Source organism: Cydia fagiglandana, chromosome 25 (genome assembly GCF_963556715.1).
Source record: "Cydia fagiglandana chromosome 25, ilCydFagi1.1, whole genome shotgun sequence".
In the NCBI taxonomy this organism is placed as follows: domain Eukaryota; kingdom Metazoa; phylum Arthropoda; class Insecta; order Lepidoptera; family Tortricidae; genus Cydia; species Cydia fagiglandana.
This window is the reverse complement of record NC_085956.1, coordinates 6712353-6734258: the sequence shown is the minus strand read 5'-3', so window position 1 is coordinate 6734258 and position 21906 is coordinate 6712353. Positions and strand designations below refer to the sequence as shown.

The window sequence follows — 21906 nt, the reverse complement described above, 5'->3', positions numbered from 1 at the left end:
ACCGTTATCGGTACCGTAAAAGTATATAACTTTGCCCTTTAACATAACTTTGCCCACTGCGTCACAGTTCAATAAAAGCGAAAAACTTTAAAAGTAGTTACAGATACACTTTCTTCACTTTCTTCAGAAAGTGTATTGTATTATTTCCTCAGGTTATGGGCCAGGCAGGTGTATGGCCATACAGGTTTCCATATCTTAGGTAGGTATGAAAACCGTTTCAGATATGTGATAAAGTGATAAACCTCTAGAATCAGGAGTGCCTATTTTTTATGCTAAAATTGTTGATCATTTTTTCATCCTAATACTTATGCTGTAGGTATTAAGTATCCACTTAATATTTAAAAAAAGTGGGTGTACCAAAAGACCTAAATTTGTTTTTTTAGTTAGGTTATGTTATATCCTACTTACATTACATCACAAAAAGAATCGAATCTAATAATAACCCCTTATAATCGCTTCTATTAAAAAAAAACTTCCGTTCACATCGGTACTTACATTCCCTGGTTTCCGCATTATACCATGTTTGTATTATATCGTAATAGTGTCATTATGATACAACATTATAAATTATAAATGTCCTATTATAACACTGAGTATAAGTATTTAAAGAATATCACGTATAGGCTATTAAGTTCGTTCGATACTTTTAAAAAGGTTTTGCAATGTTTTATTACATTTCTTTAGCCATAAAGTATAATTTGTCTAGTTTTGTTAATACGTTTTTTTGTCTTCTCTTGGCAATAAAAAATACATGTATATAAAAAAAAATTAGAGACTAGTGCACAAATAGTAGGTACAGTCAACTGTAAAAATATGGGTGTAGCCAACTTATTCAAAAATATGTCCCATAGTTCTTAATTCACTGACATAAGAGTTGATGAGAGCTATAGGACATATTTTTGAGATGATTTGTGCACCTATATTTTTACAGTTGACTGTACTTAATCGTAATTACGAACTAGGTTCGATAAAGTAAGTTACTGTTTTTTAAATATGTTTTTTTTACGTGTAACATATGGACACTTTTTTATTAGTAGAGCTTACAAACTAATGGGTTAGTAGGTACAGGAAAATTTAAAACAAAACAACAAAATTTAAATTGTATTATTTAATGTAATAAATGTGTTATCATCAGTTACTACAAGTTTAAAAAATATTTTACTTTAATAGTACAAAGTACAGTCAAGGAATTTAAATTCCGACCCATTTCGTACTTTGTCACAGTGACAATCAATATGAAAGCCGCTAGAGACCTCATACGGTTGTCACTGTGACAAAGTACGAAATGGGTCGGAATTTAAATTCCTTGATTGTACCTCTAGCGACTCTACCTACTGGAGCCATTACTTAGTAGTTCAAATTAGAAAATTCCTAATAATTACATATCATAGAGTTAGACCGTAAAAAGTCTGCAGCGGTTTTGATAGCCCACGCAGTGCAAGTGTCATGTTAAACGTCAAACTTCTATGAAATTATGACGTATAAATAACACTTACACTGCGTGGGCTATCAAATCCGCTGCAGACTTTAGTGGTGCGACTATACCTAGATTATTTAATTAAATCAAATACAAACTGATCGTACATACAAACTCAAAACATTTAAGAGTTTGCTAATTTAAACCATCGTGATCATAATTATCTTTTTTCTTAATTATGCAATAGTTGTATAATTTTGTTTTAAACTCGCAAGGCTTTAATAACAGTTTAATAATGAGCATAAAGTCATTATGAAACAGTGAATCACTAAATAACAGCTCTAAAAATTTGCAAAATTGCATCCTACGCCCACAAAGAATTCCTGGTACGTTACTCACAATAGCCCATTCAATATAGATTTAGCCCTTATCATTATTACTTTAAGGTCTAATTTCGTAAATTGATATCCGGCCTGATTCAAATTTTAATATATCTGAAAAATTTGATCTAGATACGATATCAACTACATCTACATTTGGAGACACTTTATTTTTCACTATGTTTTTTCTATGTACCTATGTCTATTGTCTATGTGTTTACGAATAAAAAACTACTCTATTCTGTATAGATAGGATCTGTCAGTGTTAAAAGTGGCGTTTGTGGAAGAATGTTACTTTGACACTGACAGCAGGACCATCTTAAACTATGCTGGTGCCCTCATAACATTTTGGGGCCCTTTTGAAAAGTGAAGAAAGCTAATTAAAATTTTTTCTACTATGACCTATTTGATATGGATAATGAAATATGTGTATACTGTTACTTTCTGTCCTTCGGGGCCCCCCGAGGATGGGGGCCCTGCTGGGCACGGGCCCCGTATGCCCTTATGGTAAAGACGGTACTGACTGACAGACCCGATCTATGTCGTATCTAGATCTAATTTTCGAATTAAAATTAGAATCAGGCCGATCGGAACAGTTACTATTGTTTCACGAACGGATGTTGGCGATAACGACGTGAAAACAGTGGGTTTACGTCACACTGAATATGTCAACAATTACCTATTTAATGTGTCAACGATTCGGACGAAAGTTGACGACCGCCCCGAAACCGACTTCCCATACAAACGTAGTCCCCAGTTTCTACTCTGTATATTAACATTATTGAAAAGTATACTATGTTTATGATTTAATCAAAACTATTTCACCTAACAAAAGTAACTTAAATATATCTAAATATTAAAATATTTTAATCTAAAAGGCCTCCGCGGGCTGTACCGGGTGCAAAGGTGCCCATTATACTTGCCGCGTTACCACGTTGGATAGCGATGGCCAGCCTTTCACCTAACACAGACTGTAAAAAATAAATAATTGAATTCTGAAAATTATTTACCTGTTAATATAAATTAATTACTTATTAATATAAACAGGAATATAAAACTAAAACTAACTAAAATTAAAATAACTAAAACTAAAAATTAAAAATACTAATGAAAATTTGGTGCCCTCGGGTACTTATATGTATAGGTAGGTGTTTTTGAAAAGGTTATGAGCGATCACACTTGTCGTTGAAGCTGATGGCCGAGTCAAAACTAGACTAATTTTATTTATTTTATTAATTGTAGCTTAAAGTAGGCACTTATACTTTAAAACTAGGCTAATTGTAACTTAAAGTAGGCACTTATACTTTAACCCTTAATTTGGCACAGTCAAGTATACTTAACACTTACTTTGAAAAAATGTAGGCATGTTATTTATTACGTAAATTCCAAGTTTTTAATTTCTATGTATCATTTATATTATAAAGAATAAAGAAAAAAATAAAGCGTTACTGGCAACAATGTTATATGTTAGTAGTGAATCAACATAGTTAGTAGTAGGTCGACACTGCGTTCAATCCAGGTATTTGTTTATTTTTTTCGATTCTATTACGCGAAATTTTACTGCATATACTATTATTATATTTGATTATAGTATTACGTATACTTTACATACCACACCTATTCGCCAAATCAAGTTATTTACGTGTAATAAGCAAGCATACACAACTGTTAAGTATTTTTGACAAAAAAATACGTACAGTGTATTAGAAATTAACCAACCCGTTAAGCATTTTTAACAAATCTTTATGGTTTGAGATTTTGACCGCGCTTTAATTTGACAAATTTCACTGCCTACCTTTATATTTTGCCATAATAGAAGAGATTCAATGCTATAGTTTGATTCGCTATACATTTATAGCTTAGTATGCAACAAAGCGAACGCTACTCAATATCAATCCACGTTTTTTTTATAAAACCCCGTTCAGTTTGGCGTATGGCTATACATTCAAGGAAACTAAATGGAATAGGTAGTTATATTTCATATTTTTTTATTTAATTCAATTCAAATATGCTTTATTCATGTAGGTGGTATTATGTATAATTTTTTTTTGCATTCAAAATATTTAAATGCTGTATTTATAAAAGTAGCGTTGCTGTAACACTGGCATTATATTAAACTCAACCAAACAACGAAAACTATGAAATATCAATGTCATTTCGAAAATCTTTAACCCTATATTGTACTTGCGTTTCGTAGCCAATTCTTTTAGGTCCTTGCTTCGATTTAATGCCAAAAAATGTTTTCATTGTCTTTGTTTCGATACCCTTTTTTGGAATTTGTTAAGTATATTTAACACACTAAGTTTGACGAGCGTACGTTTTTGTTAAAAATACTGTACATTCGAATTTCAGGAAATCTTACAGTGAAATATTTTTTTAACATTTTTTAGGACATATTTAAAGGCATAATAATAAATAAATGTGCACATAAAAGTTAAAATCAAGTTTTTTATTTTCTGCCAAATTAAGGGTTAAAACTAGACTAATTGTAGCTTAACGTAGGCATTTACACTTTAAAACTAGGCTTATTGTAACTTAAAGTAGGCACTTATACTTTAAAACTAGGCTAATTGTAACTTAAAGTAGGCACTTATACTCGTACTTTAAAACAGCTGATTGAATCGAAAAAAAAACTGAATTGTGAAAGTGAGCCTGTCTGTTAAAGTGCTCCATTTAATACTATCCACAAAAAAACAACAATAAAACAACATTCAAGCTATACTGAGACAGACAGACAAAACAAAACGACGGAAGATATCTCAATTAGTTCTCACAAAATTTATAAATAGATAGTTCAAATTGTAAACAAAAATCAACCTTAAAACTGAAGCAATAACATTCAAAATCAAAGGAGAGAAAATTCTATCAAATTCCTTCATAATCCTTTTAAAGCAATTCAATAAAAAATCAACTCTAACAATTAACATATAAGTCTCACTTTCATATCTGTGGCATATGAGTAAATATGACAATACATTACATTCAAATTTGAATCTTAATTGCTTAGTTTAAGGTGCGTTTTTGAATGTGTTGCAGAGAGATGTGGTAAGCCAGTTGGTTTGAAATGTTTTGGTGACATGCGCACAACGCATGTTTCGAAAGGGGGTGGAGTCGCGTTTGTGAAAATAATTATGCATTTCATTATCATTATTATGAATATTTAAGTTGGTAGGTACCTAACTGATACATTAACGCCAATAGGTACATTTGTTGTTTGTTAAATCCTCACAACTGTAATTCTAGACATACAAAACTTCGCTTAGCTCTATTTTCTTTGTAGCAATTATTAATACCGTAAAAGTATAAAACTCTGCTCTTTAACATAACTTTGCCCACCGCGTCACAGTTCAGTAAAAGTGAAATAACTTAAAAGCAGCTCAAAAGTAGTTACAGATAGGTACACTTTCTGAAGATAGGCAAAATATGTTAAAGGGCAAAGTTTTATACTTTTACGGTACTTCATAATTTTTAAAATATACTTCCGATGGCGCTATAACCCTTTGTGGGTCTTGACCTCCTCCACTTAATATACTTCATTTAGTATCGCGTCATAAGATCATGACAAAAAAAAAATTAAATCCGTTAACAATTTTATTTCACCAAATCAATTCAAATCATAATTTTTATTTCAGGTAACTATATTCGTTTTTTTTAGCATTAGAAATAAGGTAAACAATCTTGATGTGTCTTTTAATTGAAAAACACAGTCTAATAATAAGTTACGGCAAATATGTAACAATTATGAATCTAATACATTCATTTATATTCTTCTGCTTTCATAAGTAATAGTTTTTGATTTTTAAAAAGCGTTTTTTAATTAAAAAACATGTCAAGATTGCTTACCTTCTTTCAAGTTCTTTCTAATGCTAAAAAAAAACTATAGTGTAGTGGCCCATATATAAATACCTTAAAACTAGCAAACATATTATAAAAATATATTTTAAAACTAAACACTACAAATCACATTATGGCTGCGATGCATTACGCAACCCCACAGTGTCAGGGAGCCGGCCGCGGAACCGCCGAAACTTGACACTCTTTGGCCAAAACTCCTCCGCGGTGAAGGCTAGATTTTAGCCAATCATAACTTTAGTAGCCAATCACTACTGTTTTTTAATAGCGAAAAATTGTGTATCGCGCGCGGGTACTATTTAAAACTGCGGTCCCCATATACAGGGTCATTTTTGGACCGTTAGCCATATTGTGCGAGGTGATTAGGTAGGCCATACTGAACAACTTTTTCTATATGACCAACTCCGAAATCACAAAAATTTTTTTGGCCGTTTCATACATTTTGGTAGAGTGGATGTCGACTTTTTCTATGGGAAGGCCAAATTTTTTTTGGGATTTCGGGGTTGCTCCCATAGAAAAAGTTGTTCAGTATGACCACCCTAATCACCTCGCACAATATGGCTAACGGTCCAAAAATGACCTTGTATAATAGTGTATACAGGGCGTCCCACGGCTATGCCACATGGAGGGAAAGTACCCTAAATATTGTAGATGGAACATTTTACTGAAAGAAGACATTATTTTAATTTAAAAAACAATTTAAACTGCATACATAGATTTTTAAATAATTACATGGTTGAACCGGGAATCGAACCCGCCACACGAGAAAAAAAATCATCTGTAGCTTTATCATACCGATCGAAAGGCTTGATCATAAGGATTATTTTTTGCTAAAGAACATAGTGTCAGAAACAAAAGGAAGACCATGAATTTTAACATTTGATGTGAAATTTAGCGAAATAATCAAAAGAGTGCGGCTTTATATTCAACAGAATGAGACTACATTTTGAGCATTTGATAAATTAAATTGATTAATTTTGAATTAAAAATGTTACAATTCATGGGCTTCCTTTTATTTCCGACACTATGTTTTTTAGCAAAAAATAATCCTTATGATCAAGCCTTTCGATCGGTATGATAAAGCTACAGGGTGATTTTTTTTCTCGTGCGGCGGGTTCGATTCCCGGTTCAACCATGTAATTATTTAAAAATCTATGAATACAGTTTAAATTGTTTTTTAAATTAAAATAATGTCTTCTTTCAGTAAAATGTTCCATCTACAATATTTAGGGTACTTTCCCTCCATGTGGCATAGCCGTGGGACGCCCTGTATAGAGAAGGGATAACTGACAGTGATGTGTCAGACAAGTTTCAGTCATATACTTAGACCGTTTTTCGAAGACAAAAAGGTATTGAGAGCTTCGTCTATTTCCATCGTTTTGTTCACGGAAACGTACGAACTCTATACCCAAATGTCCTAGACAAACTAAAAGCACTAGACTTTGCGTGAAAGTTTTAATTGTCAAATCCCAGTTCCACGCACGGCTGTGTGCGCGCGAGCTGGGTGGGCGACCACCCGCGCGTGTTTGTGCGCAGGCGCCGACCAGCGCGTGCGCTGCGCGCGCTGCGCTTCTAGCGATGGTTTAGGCTTCTGGCCCATCTTAGACCAGGGTCTGAACACAGTGGATCTCATACTTGTACATACCGGGTGTGGCCTATAATACGAGCAAAAAATTAAACCGTAGGCTGTACTCCTCATACTGACCAACATTTGTTCAGCGACTTTTAAAAATAACTTGTAGTTAGATATTAATACACTTTAAATTTTATTCTAAGACGCAATGTATTGCGAATTTTGTTATGTTTAAGGCGTGACAAGCAACGTCAATCACAATGATAATGGCGTGCCGATGGCGTCCATTGAAGATAATATTTATTTTGTATGAAAAATAGGGAGTCTAAATACTTCATAATTTTTAAAAGTTGTTGAACAAAAGTGTCACCGTTTGAGGAGTACAATCTAAGTTTTAATTATTTGCTCGTGTTACAGGCTACACCCGGTATATCTTTTTTAAGAATAATAAGAATAAGAATAAGATTTATTTCAAATAACCTTGTTGACAATATTTATATATCCTGTGGCCCCACACTAGGCTACGCCTGTGATGTGGCAGCCGGTATTCTTTTTCTTTAGGTATTTAAGTAAAACTAGTAAAAGTAAACACAATCAGCCCTCAAATGGCTATACTTAAGCCTGTTGAGGGTAGATGAAAACATTACACGATCAAATTAGGTTAAAGTAAGGTTCAGCGACTGACCCATGCGGTTTTGTATTTCGTTGGTTAACCAATAAATGTTATAACTACCCGAAAATATACTAATTGTTTGTTTACTTTTATTTAAGTACCAAAAAATACAACGTCTGTCATAATATACTACATAACTTACTTTCTATACATATCGCTCGCTCTAATATGCAAGTACCAACGAGCGAGATACAATACATTAACAAGTTGAAAATATATTATAGGCAAATTAAATAACTAAATATGGTACCGTTTAAATACTTTACTATTGAATACTTTAAATTACTTAAATACTTTAGTCGGGTTACTTTAGCCCTGGAGGGTAACTTTGGCCATTGAGATTAACGCGGTTCAGAGGGCTTACCGCGAACCACGTTCGACGTGTTGCCTCTCTGTGACACTTATGTACGAATTTACAAGTGCGACAGAGAGGTAACACGTCGAACTTGATTCGCGGTAGGCCCTCAGATTAAATTATTGTACTATAATTATAGAAATATGCCATGAGGTTTGTTTTAGCTAATCTTTGTATGCGGGTCAAAGTTGCCCTCAATTGGGTCAAAGTAATACACAAATAAATGCCCTTACCAGGATTTGAACCCTCCTGTTTCGTAGGTATGGTCACTACCGACTAGGCTAGGAGGCCGTTAAAAGAACTCAAGTTTCGATTTAGGTAATTATAAATATTTGAAAACTGAGGCCAGTCTTAAAGCAGCATTCATAAGACTACTACACACAACGGTAGCACAAACTGATAGTTTAGCGAATTATGAGAACACAGCCACTTGAAGAAACTCACCAGTTCTCAGTCTCGAACCGAAACAAGTATTCATAATAGAAGCGTCAGTCTCAAACTGAACATCTCTGACCTTTGACTGTCACTGACCCAGCCTTCACACTTAAACCCAAAACAATAGAACACACAAAACTGCCTCGACGGGCTTCGAAGCCGGGACCACCCGCAACCGTTGACTAATAAAGACATCAGGCCATAATTGCGATCATATCGCTCTTTTAATTGGCCGCCATGTTGTTTAACATGCGCTGAGTCAAGCGAATGACTGTATTCAGCCAAAGTAGGTTGATAATTAAAAAAAACTGCCTGTCTAGTTTTTAAAAAGATAGACATCACATTTGACGCAATTGATTTTATGATTTAAGGAGAATTTTGACAAGGTGTTTTGTGTCTAGTTTTTTATTTATTATTAAATATAAACATCAATAATTCAAGTGAGGCAGCTAGTTTATCAAATAAATCGTGTGTTGCCACATGAAATAATTCAAAACCACGGCTTCCGAACGTTTGATCTCGCCGCTGGCAACATAAAACCCAACCTAAATAAACATAACCTTTAATTGCCTTTAACGATTTATTATATTCTAATTAATTAACCCTTAAACTGAAACAAAAGTAAACTTTATTACGCACACAATAAAGTTCAATTTAAGTTTGTTCTTAAATAATAAAACGAAAGAAAACTACCTCAGCCTGAAATATTTCTTAATTAAAAAAGCTAAAGTTCAAAATTCGTCTTCGATTTTAGAATTTCGAGCGCAATTTCGAATTTTCGAACGGGACGTTTCCATCTATCTTCCAATTTTTCTGCAAATCAATTTGAACTTAAACCTTAATGTGTCAAGGTTCAAACTTCGTTGCGACGTTACGAGGTTCTTTATCAGCTAAGTAGTAATAATGGGTTGCTTATTGGAGGCAAATGTCTTCATTAAAGATCGTCGTTGGTGGCGCATGTCCGGTTTGTAAGGAGGTTACACCGTCCCGCCGGACGGTTTGAGGAATTTTATTAGAATTTTAATTATTAACGTATTGAATACAGACATCCAATTCTCTATGGTTCATGCTTTGTAATGCTTATGATAGAAAGGACCTTACGTTTTGTGTGTTAGGTTTATTCGCAAAAAAAAAAAGATTTTGTCAATTGGTTTTAACTACGCCTACTTGGTGCTAATTTATTGCAGCTATTTGGCAAAATTTGCGTATGGGCCCGATTCGGATTATGATATAGACATGTATTAGACATCTTTTAGACATCACCAAGATACGATAACGACATGTTTAAGATCTAACCTGTCAAATTTGACATTTGCGCGATTCTGGAGGTACTCTTGAACGATTTCCACAGGATATGACTTAGATATCTAATTCATATCTAATAGATCTTACTCTATCTAACGTAAAAGTGACATTGGTTGCCCGTATTGCTCTGCAAAAGAGAACTAGTTGAAATCTAAACTATAACATATCTAGAATGGATCTAGTACGTGTCGTCTCTTGTAAATATCTTGAAGTTCGAATACGGCAGTATGTCATAATTAACTAAATATACCTTCTGCTATCACAATTATTTGCCATGTTACAAATTGTGCATTTATTTTCAGTTGTATATCGTTACCCTGCATACCATATCAGTACCGTATAAATTGAGTATAAAATAGCTAATGATTCGAGAAATTAAACGAGCAAAATTTTAAACTGAAGTATATTTTCAGAGTAATTGATCTCAATGGGGTTGGCCGGTGGAAGTTTTTAGCAGATGGCGCCATCATAGCTTGCCTTGTCAATCCCTAGAATTGTGTCAAATTTTAGTTTTTTTAATACCCTGGATGCAAGCTCTTTAAGGTGGTTCGCCTAGGTTAGGTACTCAAAACTTAACTCTCGCTTAGATGGCACCACTTTTGCAAAATTTCAGGTTTTATTTTTTTGTGAAATGGTCATGGTATTTGTATACTTAAAAGTATGTTTCGCGCACTCTTTAAATAAATATTGAACTATTAAAATAAACATTGCATACTTCATTGTGCAAAAACCACTTTTTTAATTCGACGGAGTGTTGCTGTCACGCTTTTTCCTAGTATTACTCACACATGCAAACAGTGTTTCCGTGATCCTTGTAGTAGACAATTTCACACAACGTAAGTATGTTGCAATAGCGTAACGGTATGTTCGTGGAAATACGTGCAAGAGGATTGGGGTTCAAGACTGGTGCGAGTAGGTAATTTCTTTTTGTTTCTCCTTTGTGTTATCTTACCTTTAAACGAGCAATTATTATATTTATGTTACTGTAAAAGCCCGAAGTATGGCAAAACCTAGGATTTACCGGTAAAACCTAGGTTTTACCGATGCCGATCGGTAAAAGCCCGAAATGTTAAATCTTACTAGTTTACTTCGGGCTTTTACCAACACCGATATGGTAAATCCTAGGTCTTACCACGGCGACCGGTAAAGTTTGAATCATGCACTGATTCTTGAGATTATTAGATGAAAAGTAGGTAGGTTTGGATCTCCCGGTTCTGCTGAAGGTGAAAGAGAACTCTACTAGCCTGCATCGTGGCTAGGCACCCAGGTTTAGGTATAGTTAAATTTAAAACCGAATCTGCAGCTGGCCACTGTATTGGGTAATAGAAACGCGTTCCGTATGTGTTTCGCTTTCCACCAGGGTGCCTAGCCAAGATGCCAATTGTGTACGCTCCGGAGCGAACTAAGCGCAACCGTGTCTGTCGCATTAATATGACAGAGTGATAGAGAGAGGTATTACCCTAACGTTCGCTACGGAGCGAACGACTGGCATCTTGGCTAGGCACCCAGATTTAGGTATAGTTAAGATTACCGCCGAATCTGCAACTGGCCACTTTATTGAGTAATAGAAACGCGTTACGTATGTGTTTCGCTTTCCAGATGACCAGGGTGCCTAGCCAAGGTGCCAATGGTTTACCTACGCTCCGTAGCGACCGAAGCGCAGCCGTGTCTGTCGCATTAATATAGCAGAGTGATAGAGAGAGGTATTACCCTAACGTTCGCTACGGAGCGAACGACTGGCATCTTGGCTAGGCACACAGATTTAAACGCTTTTTAAAAATCAAAAACTATTACTTATGAAAGCAGAAGAATATAAATGATCGTATTTGATTTATAATTGTTACATATTTGCCGTAACTTATTTTTAAAATGTGTTTTTCAATTAAAAGACACGTCAAGATTGTTTACCTTATTTCTAATGCTAAAAAAAACAAACTATAGTAATAATTGTGTTTTTCATTCATAGACAAAATCCATTATTTTTAACCACAGGAAATTTTATACATTTCTTTTTTATTGCAGTGAGGATGTCCTGATTGTAAAAATAAGAGAGATTAGGTAGAGTATAATTTCTAATTTTCTTTGTCAAAAATAAACGAATACGTGTAGCCCATACTTAATCAATCGATTTATGATAATAAGAAAAATTAAATAAAAATAAAAAAACAATACGAAATTTAGATGTAACTAAAATACAAAATGTTATGTTCCAGCATACAATGACTGGGGATCGAACCGGGAATCTTCCGTTTGTAAGCAAAAAAGCGACTGTTTGCATAACACGCCATAATAGTTCTTAGCTAAGCTTTGATTGAATTTTGTATGAAAATCGAACCACCTTAAGCCAAATCTCATAGAAAAAGGGGCAAGCTATGATGGCGCCATCTATGCAAACCTTTGACAGTTGCCAACCCCATTATTATCTAAAAGGTAAAAAGTTAAACACCCGCGCGACGGTCATATCTTCCGTCGCAGGTTTCACGCGGCGCGCCATATCTTTCGTTTTCTTCTAATTACCTAACTTTAAAAAATGTGCCCTGTCTTTACACATTCAGTATTAAGGAGCCCACTGATTAACAGTCGGCGGACTGTATCGGGCTGTCAGTTATTCGGAACTGTTTAAATTTTGTTCTAACTGACAAGCCGATACCGTCCGGCAGACTGTTAATCAGTGGGCCCTTTTACGCTCCTATTTGCCGGTTTTTTTCGTTATAATTTTATCAGAATATATAAACTACGATTGTTGTCTATACATATGTTATTATTAGCGCCTTTTTAACATCAATTATTTCGTTAAATATAGCCGTTGTCACAAAAACTTAAACTTCATCATTTTTCAAATGACACTACGTATTTTACCTTAAATTACAGTTATTACTAGTTTTACACGTCTCCAAGCCAAGTGTTTAATTATTTCTTTAATTACAGTTCTTTCTTTTTCAATAATGGCAACACACGATCCACACTTGTCATCGATAATTCACCACAAAGGTCAAAAATAATTGTCTCTGACTCAATAACTGACATTTCCTTTGTAAAACGAGGTAGCAAAGACCTGTTTTATCTTTTTTTTACGTTTTAATCAGACTGGGGCGCGAAAATTACATGTTGTTTTTTTAATTAAGAATTATGATCGCACCGTAAAAGTAGTTAGGTGTTATGCGATTGGTAAATTAAAAGTAGTTTTTATTGATTTTTTTCTAGTAATTGAATTTAACACGTGTGTAAGTAATGAATGTAGGTAGGTACAGTGCGACATAAAATAGTAGAAATTAAATGAGGGCGCAACTTTTCTACGCAAATAAATGTCACGTTTTTGACGTAAAATGCTTAATATATGAATATATCTGAACACGCCTCTATTGTCAACGCGTTAGAGTGCGTGTTCAGATAGGTACTTTTGAACACCTCGGCCGCTCCGATATATCTGATGGAGACTGTACAAGAAATCATGTAGGCACATTAACATGCAAAAGGAAGTCAATAACTTTTCTTTATCATAATATTATACAAAAAACTAGTTTTAGAAATAGCGAAATTGGAACCAGTTAGAATATTTATATATGTTAATATAAATTCGGACACGAATGAATAACCAAGTGTTATGTTTAATGGCTCTATCTGCTGCCATGTTTGCTTTAAATGGCATAGACAAGATATTTATATTTTAATTGTGACTCTAATTAAAATGTTAATTAATTAATGAATAAAGCTGATGTCAATTTAAAGAAAGTTAATGCTTAATTTACGGTATAGTTATTTTCTAGTTTCATTTTGTTTTTGAATTAAGGGACCCACTGATTAACAGTCCGCCGGACGGTATCGGCCTGTTAATTAGAACAAAATTTTGACAATTCCGAACAACTGACAGGCCGATACCGTCCGGCAGACTGATAATCAGTGGGCCCCTTTAGATAAAAATCTAAACTAAAAGGGTATAGAGGGGCTAATTTGGAATGATTATGACTTTGATCGCGAATATATTTCACACTATCCAAATATTAGAGCAAATATTGATCAGTATCTAAATATTTTTCGAAATAGAAGCGTTTTATAATTTCGTTGATTCCAAAACCCATCTGTTCAACATAGCCACACACCCCCACCGAAAACAAAACTATGTTATAAAAAAAAATACTTATTAATGAAAATGTAAATATTTTGTCGTATAATTTAATTAAAGCAGGCTATAACCGTTGCACGAATAATTCGGAACATTCTTGAAATAATTAACGGGCTCATTTAGTGACATAAACTTAATTAATAAGTAATAAAACATTATTATTTATTAGATTTGGGGTCCATATTCAAGCATTTGAAAAGGCTTTATATGATTTTAAGTATGAGGATTACTTGATTAGTAATTATAGCTGTTTTTTATTTTGTTATACTAAGTTATTTTTCGTCGGGATAAATTTGTTAATTTTGAAGAGTTTCTTATTCTGCACAATACCCCAGTTGGTGACGAAACAAAAAAAAATTCCGTTGTGTTACGAAAATACCATAAGTACAGTCAGCCAAGAAAGTGGTCTACCACTTTTCGACTCTATCAATCAGATGATAGAGTCGAAAAGTGGTGGACCACTTTCTTGGCTGACTGTACGTTTTCGTAAATCAGAGGAAGATTTTGTAGGATATACAGTAAAATTGCGCTTGCGTTTTATTTTTACAGATTATAGAACTCAATATTTTTCACCAAAGATCGAATTCTGAAAAGAAAAAATATACAATAAAATACGGCCCATTAATTAACAAAAACAAAAATTATTTTAAGTTTATTTCCCAATTGAAATGTGTGAAAATTGTTTTTGTTTGTAATAATTGTTCTAATTGTGTTTTTCTCTTTTGTTTTAGGACGAAGTAAGTACGGGACCTCACGGCAGACACGTGAGAACTATCCAATATTTTATTAATTTTAATATTATTTTAATAAATAAAAAAAACAGATTTCGTTAAATAAATATTTATACTAGGCGACATTGACCAACTCTACATGCGAACAGTACGTGCTTGCACCTCCTACAATAATCTATTAATCTCTTAAGGGGCCCACTGCTTAACAGTCCGCCGAACGGTATCGGCCTGTCAGTTGTTCGGAGCTGTCAACATTTTGTTCTAACTGACAGGCCGATGCCGTCCGGCGGACTGTTAATCAGTGTGTGTCCTTACGTACGGGACTGCGATATAGCGAGAGAGATGGTGTTGCCATATAGACATTTAGAGAAAATCATCCAGTATAGGTGCCTAATATTATTCCTGATGTCAAAACGTTATAGATATAGATTGAAAGAATTAGGTATATGTTCAAAACGAAATCTTTCTTAAACCTATATTTTTATCTTTTTCAAATCTATAACTAACTAAAGGCCATTGGTGCCATGATTCACTGAAAAAACGGGAATGACACGGTCATTTTCCCAAATATTTTGACACAAACATTAATAATATCAAGCCTATTCATTGACAGTTCATGCGTGAACCTTCACACTGTCACCACAAAAACTACAAAAAAACGAATTAATAGACTAAATGATACCTCAGAAAACTTAGAAAAAATGTCTATGGTTGATTAGAAAAAAATACGTGGCCAATGACCTTAGTCGATCCATCATAGAGTATTTAAAAAAGTTGAGTAAAAAAGTGTCATTCGCTTGAGGCGGAATGGTTTGGGTCGTAGTCTGTAGAAAAAAAAGTATTTGGTATGTATTAGACGAGTCACTTGACAATTAAAGATTGTTGAGGAATGTAAGGGTTAATCGATTATATTGTTAATGGAGTAGAATTAATGTTTTGCTTTTCGTTGAAGCTGAGTGCGGGGCAGGAATAGTTATGTATTCTCAATAAAAATGTAAAGGTCACCCAAAACTCCACATTTTTTTTTGTAAAAGTTATTTCAAAAAAGTAACCACATTGAGTAATCGTCATAAATCAAAATGTTAAAAATAGATGTATCTTTTAAAAGATTCTACATGGATACAATACAATACAATACAAATACTCTTTATTGCACACCTCATTACAGAAAACAATACAAATAATACAGGAAGAAGAGGTTAAACAACAGGCGGTCTTATCGCTAAAAAGCGATAATTATTAAATCAGATATAACTTCTAAAATAATGCTTTATGAACTACACTTCGCTATTAGATATTTAGAAAAAATAAATATTTATTTATTTTTACATGTAATAAATAAATTTTTAGTAAATCGTAATTAACTTTTTTTTAATTACATTTATTTACAGCTAAAAAGTTGTCAGTTTAACATTAACATTGGTTTTACATCTACGTATACAATGCGACATAAAATAGTAGATATAAAATGAAGGCGCCACTTTCTACGTAACTATTATTTGCTGTATTTATGGCGTAATATGCTTAAACATAACAATAGTTAATTCAAATTCATGTATGGTATTTTTATAGCTTCATTTTATTTTATGTCACACTATATATCTTGCATCCCTTGTGTTGTATATTTTAGAAAATTGATTTAATTTCCCCACAGCCAGCGTCGCTTCATTTCACACCCGGCAGGCAGTCGGTGAAATATTTTGACCAATTTTAAAGTTACGTGTCCACACACTGAATTGGTTAAGATATTGCATCGTCTGCTCGTACGGGATTATCGTCGAGGGCCGCCATGTTTTTTTTGCAATGTGTGTTTTTTGTTTGTTATTTATGGCGCTATCAGACGGGAGTACCGCAACGCGACCTTGGTCGGATCAGTACCACTGCCAACAGTTTTGACATTGACATATTCACTCACGTCTAAGTAACTTACTTTCTACACATCTCGCTTGTACTCGCATTTTTTGCTCGTATTACTGTGTCCTGTAATACGAGCAAAAAATGTAACCGTAGGCTGTACTCCTCACACTGGCCAACATTTGTGCAGCAACTTTTAAAAATAACTTGTGGTTTGATTTTTAATACACTTTAAAGTTTATTCTAAGATGCAATGTATTGCGAATTTTGTTATTTTTAAGGCATGACAAGCAACGTCAATCACAAATGATATGGCGTGGCGATGGCGTCCATTGAAGATAATATTTATTTACTTAGTATGAAAATTATGAAGTCTAAATAATTCATAATTTTTAAAAGTTGTTGAACAAAAGTGTCACCGTTTGTGGAGTACAGTCTATGTTTTAATTATTTGCTCGTGTTACAGGCCACACCCGGTATTAGTGCAAGCGCGATTTATTTATTTATTAGAAAGTAATTTACGTACCTAGTGTTTACGTAGACTCGAGCTAATATGTCAATGTAATATGTCAAAACAGGTAGTAGCCGTGCACAGAGGGGATACCGCGAAAACAGAAATTCGTAAATTGCGGGGATCTTTTTCTTTTACTCCAGTGAAGGCGTAATTAGAGTGACAGAGAAAAAAGCCCGCAATTTGCGAACTTCGATTTTCGCGGTTATAGCCCAGGGCCTACCGCGAACCACATTCGACGTGTTACCTCCCTGTCATACGTAAGTATACTAATTTACAAGTGCGACAGAGAGGCAACACGTCAAACGTGGTTCGCGGTAGGCCCCCAGGGTGTATAGGGTGACAATCGCTTGTGCTACGACAACGAAACGCTTTGTATGAATTCACTTCCATATTAGTGCATTGGAACGTAAACAATTGGCATGTTGGCTACGCAGCCAGAGGGGCTACCGCGAAAACCGAAATTCGCAAATTGCGGGGTTTTTCCTCTTTTACTCCAATGAAGGCGTAATAAGAGTTATAGAGAAAGATGCCCGCAATTTGCGAACTTCGTTTTTCCCAGTTATAGCCCAGGTTATCTCCTTCGCGTTTTCACTCATAGCTGCGTCCTAATCTGTCCTAACCATCTTCCGTTAGATGGAACTAGCCTTATAGTTCGTTTTTTTAGCATTAGAAAGAACTTGCAAGAAAGTAAGCGATCTTGACCTGTCTTTTAATTGGAAAACGCTTTTTAAAAATCAAAAACTATTACTTTTGAAAGCAGAAGAATATAAATGATCGTATTAGATTCATAATTGTTACATATTTGCCGTGACTTATTTTTAAAACGTGTTTTTCAATTAAAAGACACATCAAGATTGTTTACCTTTTTTCTAATGCTAAAAAAAACGAACTATAGACCAGACCAAGGTCGCGGCGCGGTCCGGTACGCCCGTCTGTTAGTGCTTTTATGTGTGTTATTGCAATGTGTGTGTGTTTTTTTTATTGTATTTTATGTACTAATCATGTGTTGTGTCATCTAATATTATAATATTAGCAGATTGATCGCTATGCATGCTAATAGACGCTTAGGTATACAGGGCGTCCCACGGCTATGCCACATGGAGGGAACGTACCCTAAATATTGTAGATGGAACATTTTACTGAAAGAAGACATTATTTTAATTTAAAAAACAATTTAAACTGCATTCATAGATTTTTAAATAATTACATGGTTGAACCGGGAATCGAACCCCGCCGCACGAGAAAAAAATCATACTGTAGCTTTATCATACCGATCGAAAGGCTTGATCATAAGGATTATTTTTTGCTAAAGAACATAGTGTCAGAAACAAAAGGAAGACCATGAATTTTAACATTTGATGTGAAATTTAGCGAAATAATCAAAAGAGTGCGGCTTTGTATTCAACAGAATGAGACTACATTTTGAGCATTTGATAAATTAAATTGATTAATTTTGAATTAAAAATGTTAAAATTCATGGGCTTCCTTTTATTTCCGACACTATGTTATTTAGCAAAAAATAATCCTTATGATCAAGCCTTTCGATCGGTATGATAAAGCTACAGAATGATTTTTTTCTCGTGCGGCGGGGTTCGATTCCCGGTTCAACCATGTAATTATTTAAAAATCTATGAATGCAGTTTAAATTGTTTTTTAAATTAAAATAATGTCTTCTTTCAGTAAAATGTTCCATCTACAATATTTAGGGTACTTTCCCTCCATGTGGCATAGCCGTGGGACGCCCTGTATATACATGAAATTGTCTACCGTTTGTCCCGTACAAACGCGAATTTTCTGAAGAATTGCAGGTGTAAGAATTTCCTTTTCTATGACAAATGGTCAAAAAAATACACAGAAAAATAATCGCCTGCTTTAAATGCCGAAAAAAAAGTCGCAACACAGGAAATAAAATGCTTTGTACGGGACAGCCCGTGGAATGCTCCATATGCACAAGATTGCTTTTCATACATGATTGTTATCATTTATTATCGGTTCTATTATCTGTCATTATTTGGCCCCTTAATAGGGTATTTTCCTACTAGTCAAATCAGTTACTTTTTTAGAACCGTCAAAACAATTTGCTAATATGTAATTTATATGAAACATTACATCGTGACGTCACGGTCAACTCACCTACTTTTTATATTTCTATCCGATTTACTAAATAGAACTTGAGTTTAAAAATAACTCCTATCTGTGTTTTTCTAATAATTATCTGGTGCTTTATTTCATGCACAGTGTAAAATAATTTATTTTAAATACAGCATGATTGCAATGATTAAATGATTAAATGATTAATACCTTATTCCGCTGACTGGTATAGTCAAACTGTAAAAAGTCTGCAGCGATTTTGATAGCCCACGCAGTGCAAATGTCATTTTAAACGTCAAACTTCTATGAAATTATGACGTGTACATAACACTTACACTGCGTGGGCTATCAAATCCGCTGCAGACTTTGTTTGGTGCGACTATATACTCCGGTACAGCGACCTTGTCAGTACGAAAAGGCGGCTTAAAAAATGTAGGCGCGAAAGGTTGACCTTCGATAAAAAAAAATGATTTTCGCGCCTTTTTTAGGGTTCCGTACCCAAAGGGTAAAACGGGACCCTATTACTAAGACTTCGCTGTCCGTCCGTCCGTCCGTCCGTCCGTCCGTCCGTCCGTCCGTCTGTCACCAGGCTGTATCTCACGAACCGTGATAGCTAGACAGTTGAAATTTTCACAGATGATGTATTTCTGTTGCCGCTATAACAACAAATACTAAAAACAAAATAAAATAAAGATTTAAATGGGGCTCCCATACAACAAACGTGATTTTTGACCAAAGTTAAGCAACGTCGGGAGGGGTCAGTACTTGGATGGGTGACCGTTTTCTTTTTGCTTTTTTTTGTTTTTTTTTTGCATTATGGTACGGAACCCTTCGTGCGCGAGTCCGACTCGCACTTGCCCGGTTTTTTTTACTAACAAATTGGGTGTGTTTCAGTGTAATAAAGTTGTTCAAAACATCACAACTCTCAAGGCACAGTTTTGTATAATAACTACGACGTATTAGGCTATCAGCTCAATCTTACTTTTTGTAACAAAACGCGACAAATATGCCGTCAGTCGGTTCATCGGTTGAGCGGGTGTGACAGAATGACAGCCGATAGCTATTAAAAAACTGGTAATATAGGGACCATTTGTGACGTTCCACAACAAAAGGTACCTTATGGCGGCTGGCGCTTACGTCGCATAGCGCCACAATAATATTGGAGCGGCGTTAATAATAGCGTAAGCGCCAACCGCCATAAGGTACCTTTACTCGTGGGACGTCACATTTTTACTCTATGGCAACATCTATGCTTTTATGGGAGAGTGTTGCTATATAGTTTGTCAAGGCATTTCCCTCAGTAGAAAAAAGCGGCAGTTTTAAAAAATTTAGCCGCGAAGGGTTGTCCTTCCATAGAAATTTTAATTTAGCGCTTTTTTCTACTGACAAAGTTGTTTGATAGATTAAAGTTTTAAGCCTTTTTAAAGTAATTTCAAACTGAGCGCAGGATTTGAACCCGCGACCTCAAGATTGAAAGTCGGATGTCATATCGACTCGGCTACCTCCGTGTCGTTCACATTTGACTACAGTATTATATATTTTTAAGGGCAGTGCAAACCGGCTGCGTGTGCGTGACGTGCACGTACGTGCGGCGTTGTAGTATACAGTTCCTTATGAGAGATGGCACACCGCTTGCGTGACGTGTGCGTGTGCAGCTCCAATATTTTAGCGCACGCGCACGTGCACGTCACGCACACGCAAGCCGGTGTGCACGCTTTTATATTTACTGATAAGTGTTGTTGCAAATTTGTAATGCTTTTTTTGTGATTTCTGCTCGTACTGTGTTTGTATTTGTACTTAAACTAAGCCGCATTTCGTAATTTGCAATGCCAATGTTTATGGTAAACCCCTTGTTTAAATTACACACTATAGTCCGTATCTTTAGGTACTAAAAACAAACAATTTGTACATTTTCGGGTATTAGTTATAACATTTATTGGTTTTGTAATTTTGGTTAGTGAATAGAATCAGGCGTTACTTTGCGGAACTCCATATTAATTAAAACCAAACCACAGAATAAGTAATAGTATTATCATAACTAAACTATTACTTAGCTAATCCGCGTCAAAGATAACGTGCTAGTCAGTCAGTGCAAACCCGTTATACGTACTTTGCGTATTTTTTTTAAAGCGTACTTTTTTACGCGGATTAGCAAAGTAATATTTTGGTTTTAATTTGTATTTGGTTGGTTACAACCTCAACTGGCTTAAGGAGCCATTTGAGGGTAGATTTTGTTTACTTTTATTTAAATACCTAAAGATACAGAGTATAGATTGCCTTGCTGCTAATCATTGCATTCTGTATTTGTGGAAACATGCAATGATTTATAGTATAGTCAGCTGCTAAGCGGGCGAGGTGTTCAAAATTATCTTGACACGCGCTCTTATTCTCTTAACAATAAAGTCGCGTCAAGATAGTTTTGAACACCTGGCCCGCTTTGCAACTTCTGCTGCTGACTGTATAAATATCTGCAGTGTGTTTTCTGTAACAGGAGCAATAAATTAAACTGTAGGCTGTACTCCTCAAACTGACCAACATTTGTTCAGCAACTTTTGAAAATAACTCATGGTTTGGTTTTTATTACACTTCAAAGTTTATTTTAA

At 34.7% G+C, this 21906-nt stretch overlaps 1 protein-coding gene across 2 annotated transcripts in view; it reads left to right on the top strand.

Annotated features, from left to right (window-relative positions):
- The window catches only part of LOC134677035 (homeobox protein invected-like), a 97567-nt gene that overhangs the window by 71645 nt on the left and 4016 nt on the right, over nt 1-21906 (top strand). Inside the window, exon 4 of one of the 2 annotated variants that reach the window (XM_063535457.1) lies at nt 14845-14877. The exons of the other annotated variant lie outside the window; for it this stretch is intronic. Coding sequence (XP_063391527.1) covers nt 14845-14877 — 33 coding nt within the window. The remainder of the gene's footprint in view (nt 1-14844; nt 14878-21906) is intronic. 2 annotated transcript variants of the gene reach the window in all.